This window comes from Myotis davidii, unplaced genomic scaffold, assembly GCF_000327345.1.
Source record: "Myotis davidii unplaced genomic scaffold, ASM32734v1 scaffold93, whole genome shotgun sequence".
NCBI lineage: Eukaryota > Metazoa > Chordata > Mammalia > Chiroptera > Vespertilionidae > Myotis > Myotis davidii.
In genome coordinates, this window is record NW_006292095.1 from 3870777 (window position 1) to 3879437 (window position 8661).

The 8661-nt window shown below is 41.8% G+C and overlaps 1 protein-coding gene across 1 annotated transcript in view; it reads right to left on the bottom strand.

The window, feature by feature from the left end:
• The window catches only part of LOC102757242 (disintegrin and metalloproteinase domain-containing protein 18), a 77760-nt gene that overhangs the window by 62047 nt on the left and 7052 nt on the right, over positions 1-8661 (bottom strand). The window contains 3 exon segments of the mRNA XM_015565269.1: positions 885-950; positions 6413-6590; positions 7286-7362. Of these exon segments, the coding sequence (XP_015420755.1) occupies positions 885-950; positions 6413-6590; positions 7286-7362 (321 nt within the window).

An 8661-nucleotide genomic window follows, 5' to 3' on the forward strand; every position in this document is an offset into this window, starting at 1 on the left:
GCCTGACACCTCTGGCGGAGGCGTCAGGCCTGGGCAAGGGGCCGATCAGGCGATCAGAGGGTGATGGGGGTCTACGCCTCTGGCCGAGGCATCAGGCCTGGGCAAGGGGCAGAGCCAGCAATCAGAGGGGTCTGGGGGTCCCCTGCCCAGGCCTGACGCCTGGGCCAGAGACATCAGGCCTGGGCTGGGGGCAGAACCAGTGATGGGGGGAAATGAGGGTCCCCTGCCCAGGCCTGACACCTCGGTCAGAGGCATCAGGCCTGGGCAAGGGGCCGATCCTGCGATTGGAGGGTGATGGGGGTCAACACCTGAGGGCTCCCAGTATGTGAGAGGGGGCAGGCTGGGCTGAGGGACACTCCCACACACGCACACACAAACCCAGTGCACGAATTTCGTGCACCGGGCCCCTAATATATATATAAAACTTCCACCAGGCATCACAAGTATTTATAAAAAAGCATAAAATAATCTTATGAAAGAAAATACTCAATAACAGAAATCCCCAATTGAGTAATAAAAGAAAATACTTGTTTTAAAATGGAAATCAATTTAGGAAAGAAAATTTCACCACCACCACAATTTGGGAGGGATTGGAAATAACTACAGTTAGTTATAATCCAATGTATTATAGTGTAGTAGAAGCCTCCCACACAAAGTTACACATTGTTACAGGAATTGCATACAGATTTAGATATCAATACCATAAATACTGGTCTGCGCATTTCAATGAAGAGGCAATTGACATATATTTATGCCCTGCTGTATTGAAATACACATTTTGAACACTTTAAATTATATCTGCACTGCAAAGAAAGGATGTTTCTTATTCCTTTTGAATTTAAACAGAAAACAAAGATATGATGAAATATATCAATAATGCATACCAAGGCTTTTTCCATAATGATTTGTATTTTCAGAGTTCTTGTTAATAGTGCAGCATCCGATTTTTTCTGTGAAAGAGAGGACATGAGATAAATAAAACATTTTTAAATTCTTATATAGTTTATAATTATGTGCATTATATATGTTCACACAGAGATATAGATAAATAAATATCCTCATATACAAAAACCCAGGATCCATAACATCCAAAACAACCAAAGGTCAACCGAATGCCAGGCTAGGGAGCTGAGGGGGCTGGAGCTGATCAATCAGTGGCAGCGGTGACTGGCGAGTGGTGACTGGCAAGCGGCTGAAATGCACACCTCTTGATCCCTCCTCCCAGCCGTCAGACTCTGATCTGGGGGAAGGGCTGCTCCAAGAAGCCCTCACGGATGCAGATGACTTTGGCCTGCAGTTCCTGCTGGATCTGGACGTGAGAGTGAAGGCTGTACTGCTGGGAGCCACATTCCTCATTGACTACATGTTCTTCAATAAACGAGGAGGCAGTGGGCCCTCTGCCATCACCAGTTAGATGGCATCTCAAGGTGAGGACCATCACCTCAGCCAGAACTCAAGGTGGTCACCTGGCCTGACCTGGCCCCTCCTCAGAGGCAGCCCTTTCCTCCATTTACACTGCAGAGGACAGACAGGGTACCTAAGAGGCTGGGGCCATGTTGCCCCATCCCTACCCTACTCCTCTGGCCTCCTTCACCTATGGCCTGAAGGGTATGTATGAGAGCCCTTCCCCTGCTACCTCTCACCACTGTCTCCAGCCATCCTCAGAACACAGGCATATCCGCTTTCAAACTTGCCCTGCTCACTTCCTCTCACCCTTTTCCAGGGCCTCTGCTCTGGATGGGACCTTTCCAATACAGAGCTCTGGGTTTTACAACAGAGCTGGGGTGGGAAAGTGTAAACAGCACCAAAAATGGCTTATATGGCCACTCACCTCTGCCTCAGCTTGACCAATTAGTTCAGCTTCAGAACATGGCACTCAGAAAAGATTCCTACTTCCCAAGCAATGTCTCTAGGGCCTCAGCCCCAGGGCCAACCTCCTCTCCCTGTCCCCTTTGGCCCGCCCCACAGCTGGTGCTTGCTGCAGCTCCCTGTGCCTTACTTAACCATCCTTCCTTCCCTGTTCCTACAAAGAAGGCTGCATCTCTGTATGTTATATTCATACTAGAGGCCCGGTGCACAAAAATTTGTGCACTCGGGGGGTCCCTCAGCCTGGCCTATGCCCTCTTGCAGTGTGGGACCCCTCGGAGGATGTACACCCCAGTGGGGACCCTCACCCCATGGAGGTTTGGCCAGCCTGGGTGAGGGGCTGAGGGCCGTTTTCAGGCTGGCCAAGCACCCTGGCGGTGTAAGCTCCCAGCCTCTCCTGTTTTTCTTTTTTTCTATTCTGGGATTTATTTACCTTCTATAATTGAAACTTTGTTGCTTTCAGTGGAGCTCAGAGCCAGCTCCTGCTCGCTCCAGCTCTGTGACCACAGTGGAAGCAGGTATCTGGGGTTTATTTACCTTCTATAATTGAAACTTTGTTGCTTTCAGTGGAGCTTAGAGCCGGGCCGTGACAGGTGGGGAACCTTGCCTTCCTCCATCACTGGAGCAAGCAAGCCTCCTGCTTGCTCCAGCTCCGTGGCTGCTGGCCACCATCTTGGTTGGGTTAATTTGCATATAGTCGCTCTGATTGGCTGATGGGCATGGCTTAAGGTGTAGTGAAAGTACGGTCAATTTGCATGTTTGCCTTTTATTAGTATAGGATAAACTTTGTAACGTTTTGGAAAAAAAGTAATGACCAAGAGAATGCCACAGTCAATGCCTGGAGTGTGGCTCAGTAAAATGGAGAGAAGGGAGAATTCTGTAAGTTGATTGATGCCAAGGTATTTCTGAGTGACTGCCTGGTGTGTGACAGTTGTATGACCACAGAGGAAGGAACCGGACTGCAACAGGGTGCAGGCTGGGCTGAGGGACACCCTCCCCCGCAGTGCACAATTTCATGCACTGGGCCTCTTGTTGACACATAAAAATACAGATAATAGGAAAATAAGAGAATGGATGCCGATTAAGTAAATAAGCAGGTGAGATTCCAAACAAATATTTTAGGCACCAATCAGAAGCTCTTACTTTATATTTTTTATAATTAGAATAGTCAAAAAAATTGTTGCAGCAGTGAGGGAGAAGACATATTTCCTTTCTGTCAAAACCTTCCACCAAAATCCTGCTCCAACCTTCAAGCTAACAAAGTCCCATCAACTTTCCCCCACACATTGCTTCTCATCATTTTTATACTTTTAGGTATTTATATTGACTTCATTGTGGCTTAAACCCTATAAAACTCATCCATTTTAAGTATACAGTTACATTATAGGTATTAATATATACAGCCATGTAAACATTTCCATAAGTAAGACCAAGAATGTTGTCATTACCCTCTTCCAAGTCAATAGCCACACAGCTCAAGGAAACCAATGATCTGCTGTTTGTTTTTCAACATAGGTTACAATGATCTATTCTAGAATTTCATATTAATGGAATCATATGGCATGTACTCATTTCTATCTGGTTTCTTTCATTCAGGACTCATCCATCTTGTGATTATTAGTAATTCATTAGTATCTTCCTAAGTAGTGTGCCATTGAAGATATCTGTTGCAACTTGCTTGTACATTTACCTGTTGATCATTTGTAGCCATTTCAGCTTTTATAAATAAAGCTGCTATAAATATTAATGTACAGGTCTTTGTGCAATTTTTTTCTTTCCTTTTTCTTGGTATTTAGAAATGGAATTCCTGAGTCATATAGTAATTGTGGGGGTGCAAAGTGGTAGGAAAGAGCCAGATTGCTGGAGCAGGGCATAAGTTGAGCAGCCTGGTATAGCCACTGCTCCCAACAGGCTGGGCCCCCCAACAGGCTGGGGCCCCCAGCAGGTGGGGCCCCCTCCTTCTATGCCCTGCCAAAGGTAGGGCTGAGGTGGTGGAGCAGTGGAGATAGCAGATTCAGCATGTAAAGGCTGAGGGTCCCTCCATGCCTTGCCCTCTGGAGGCTCACAATGTACTGACCCTATGGTCCCCTGCTGCTGGCACCCTGGGTCTCTGGCCACTGCGCTCCCTCTGGAAGGGACAGACTGCAGGCCCCTTCCTCTCCTCCTTCCCCCAGACTGAATGCCACAGGAGTCCTCACACCCTGTCCCCCCTCACCCTGGAAGAGCATAGCAACACAACCAGGAGGCCCAGGAGGTTCTTTACAAGATGATGAGGTCTTTCAACCAGGTTTTAGCAGCCCCAGAGTGAATCCTCTGACATGGAGATGATGCTCTAATGAGTATCATGAAAAATAAGATTATGAAAAGTTGTTACAATATTTTAATTTACCAACTAGTTTCTGATAACTGTAGATTATGGCTTTTCTGTGAGGGCAAACTGGGGACAGTCCAGATGTGTTTTTCTTTTCTGTTGGGAAATAATATTAACACCAATGTGTTAAGTGACTGCAATAAATTTTCATTTCTGTGTTTCCTTGTGGAAAAAAAAAAAGTGCCAGATTTTTTCCTAAGTCATTTGATCATGCTGCATTTTAACAAGAATTAAGTGGCTATTTTTACATATATATAATATGCTAATCAATGTTAACCAATATTACTTAAAATAAGACACATAAAATCTATATATATAAAAGGCTAAGCAACTTTCTGACTGGCCAGTTGGTTGATCCATATGACGCACACTGACCACCAGGGTGCAGACACTCAACACAGGAGCTGCTGAGCTGCTGTGACTTGGCAGAGGTGGTTCTTGGGTTACGCACCCTAGAACCAGAGAAGAGGGAACCTGATTCTGGAGTGTGTCACCCGAGAACCACAATCTCACAATCCAGGACCCTTGGGGATGTTAGAGAGCCCGTTTTGGCCCAATCCATTCAGGCCAGGCTGAGGGATCCCACCTTCCAGAGGTACGCCACTCACTCCAAAGATGCCCTTTGATCCGTGGCACCACCCCAGGTATGGCCGGCTAGGGAGGGACCAGAGGAGGTTGGCTCCAGGGCATGTCCAGCTGGTTTCACCCAGTCCCACCCTGCTGACCACCTTGTAATTAATATCCTTTCAATGTTTAGAATCCATGCACCAGGGCACTAGTAATTTAATAAGTGAAAGAACGCATTGTCCTCTGAAGAGCAAAAAAATAATTTCAAAGAAACATGGTTAGATCATTTTTTGTTTAAAAAAGAATTTATAAATTTATAAATCCACATTTATAAGACTAGAGGCCTGCTGCACGAAAATCGTGCATTGAGCAGGTATTCCTCAGACCAGCCTGCACCCTCTCCAATCTGGGACCCCTCGGGGGATGTCCGACTGCCAATTTAGGCCTGACATCCCTCTCACAATCCGGGACTGCTGGCTCCCAACCACTCACCTGACTGACTGCCTGATTGCCCCTAACCGCTTCTGCCTGCCAGCCTGATCAGTGCCTAACTGCTCCCCTGCCAGCCTGATCACTCTCAACTGCCCACCCCGGCTGGCCCAATCACCCCTAAATGCCCTCCCCTGCCAGTCCAGTCTCCCCCAACTTTCCTCCCCTGCTGGCCTGGTCACCCCTAACTGCCCTCCTCTACTGGCCAGGTCCCACCCAACTGCCCTCCCCTGCAAGCCTGGTCACACCCAACTTCCTTCCCCTGCTGGCCTGGTCACCCCTAACTGCCCTCCCCTGCTGGTCTAATCACCCATAACTTCCCTCCTCTGCCAGCCATCTTGTGTCTGTGGGTGCCACCATCTTTGAGGGAAGGGCAGTAAATTAGCATATTCCCTCCTTATTGGCTGTGGGCACCAACATCTTTGGAATGGCTTGAGGGACAATTAGCATATTCTCTCTTTAATATTAGATAGGATACATTGTAAAAATTAGACCAAGTATTCCAAAATTCTAAGAACACTATCTTTAGATAATGATATTTGGGATAACATCTTGAATTTTTCTACTTTTAAATTTTCTAACAAAATAATACTTTTATACAAAGTTAGAATATGTATTGGCAAGGAAAATATGGAAAAAATAATAATCAGCAAATCTGGGTATCATTGCATAGTAGATGCAAATTCGATAACAATGCAACTGTATACATATATTAGAGGCCCGATGCATGAAATTCTTGCAAGAGTAAGTCTTCCCAGGTGCAGCAGCTTCAATCCCTTCCTCTCTGCCTGAATTCCTGGTGCGATCCCGCAGCTGCAGACCCAGGTATGTCCCAGAAGGAAGTCTGGAAGAACTTCTACTCTAATTAGCATACTATGGTTTCAAATTATATATATATATAACTTGAAATTAGGGGAAAGGAATACTTCCAAATACTTCCAAATTATATATGACTAAACATATTCTTATTCATATATTCATAAAATACTTAAATATCTTATAAGAGAAGGTTTCAATATAATTAATATGTTTAAATTTGTTTTCTAAATGTAACAAATTTCTATGAGAATAAGTTTATCAACCGTAGCAAAATTAAAATTTCAGAATATGGTGGCTTACTTCTGACTTCACAAGAATCCTGTAGGCCTGATCTCCCAATTGGATCATAGGATAATTGTCTTGTAAGGGGAGAAAATCAGCTTTATTATTCTTTATTTGATAAAACATATGCTCAAACATAGCTGAGGATTCCAATGGTTCAATTCCATAACTGACATTCGCCAACTGCAATAATCCCCTGAATATTTAAATACATAAAAAGACATAAAAGTAATTAATATAGATTTTCCTTTAGAGAAATGTAAATCAATACTAAATAAAAACTTTTATACAAATTTTGATAGTTATTTTTACGATCTAATTAAATCTAAGAATCATCCTATTTTACGCAAATTAAATTTTGACCTAATTTTATACCATCTGTCTGTTATGTCATCTACAAGTCCCTGTGGTTCTTGTAGAGCTAATCTATATGAATATTCTTTGTACTAGTAGACTTTTTCTGAATAAATTTTATGGCTGTATGCTTAGGATAGAGACAACAAAAAATAGAAAATGCCCTAGCTGATTTGGCTCACTGGATAGAGCGTCGGCCTGAGGACTGAAGGGTCCCAGGTTGGATTCCGGTCAAGGGCATGTACCTTGGTTGCAGGCACATCCCAGTAGCGGGGGTGCAGGAGGCAGCTGATTGATGCTTCCCTCTCATCGATGTTTCTAACTCTCTATCCCTCTCCCTACCTCTCTGTAAAAAATCAATAAAATTATTTTTAAAAAATAGAAAATAGAAGAGGAGGACAAGGAAAAGAAAACATATGAGAAGAAACACAACCAAAGCCCATATTTTCTTTGCTTTCACTCTATCACTCAAGGAATTTGGGAAAATTAAATTACACAAGATTGTCAATCATGCACATCTCTGGAAGTTACCATTACCTGAGTCCAGAACAGGTGCTTAGTGTCACGACTGAATTTGGAATCTCTGCGGCATATCCTTGGTAAAAGCAATGCCTCTAACAGGAGTACATAAAGGTACATTCATGAATGATTTGTACATAAAGTAGTTTTATACTTACTTTCTAGACATTATGAAATGTAGAGATTTATCCAATTAACCAATATTATTTACAGTATATCCCATTTCATTTTGATCTACCTATAATTTCTTCCTCTTAACACTTGTCTGCCTATAAATCCCACTAAAAAATATCCTTGCTATAATAAAGAATTCTATAATTTTGAAAGAACTTTTTAAAATAGAAGGACATGTAGCTTCCCAGACAAAAAAAAAAGCTAAAGGAGTTTATCACCTCCAAACCAGTATTATATGAAGTGTAATACTTTAATGTCATACTTCTTCGAGAATAATAGGAAGAAAAAGATAACGATAAATATATGAACAATAATATGGCAATAAATATATATCAATAATTAAATCTAAAAAAATAAAATAAACAAGCAAAACAGAAACAGAAAAAAAGAATAAATCCTAATGTAAGCTGTAAGATTTAATAAATAGTAATATATTAATATTGGCTCATAAATGGTAACCCAAATAGCATTCTAACACAAGATGTTAATAATAGGGTAACTAATTTGGGAGGATGCAGGGAAATTTTCTGTGCTTTCCACTTTTTCTCTTAAAGCTAAATATGCTGGGGGAAAAAAAGGTGTGTTAACTTTTAAAAAGATATTATTGAGGAAATAAAAAGGCAAGCTATGACCTAGACGAAATGATTCATAGTACATATATTTCATTTCATTTACTTTTTATTTAAATTTTATTTTTTAATTACAGTTTACATTAATATTATTTCATATTAGATAATTTACAATGTGTTTCCCTTGATATTTTTAGTACCCACCTGGCACCATAAATACTTTTTGCAATATCATTGACTATAATTTCTATGCTGTACTCTACATTCCTGTGAATATTCTGTAAATGCCAACTTGTACTTCTTAATCCCTCCCCTTTTTCACCCAGTCCTCCAAGCCCCATCCCCATCTGGAGCACTTGACACTCTTGTACCTTGCTGATAGGAATGTGAAAACCTGCAACTGGTTTGGAAAACAGTTTGGAGGTTCTTCATAAAGTTAAATGTAGAATAATCCTAATGATCCAGAAATTTCATTTCTAAGCATATATATTAGAAATTGAAACAGGTTTTCTAAAAAAAAATGTACACAAATGCTTATACCAATACTTGTCTAAATAAGTAATAAATGAATGAATAAATAAATGAATTAATAAGTAATTGATGGAAGCTTTCTTATTTTTCTTTTCTCAGCTGCATTTCTTAAGTATATAT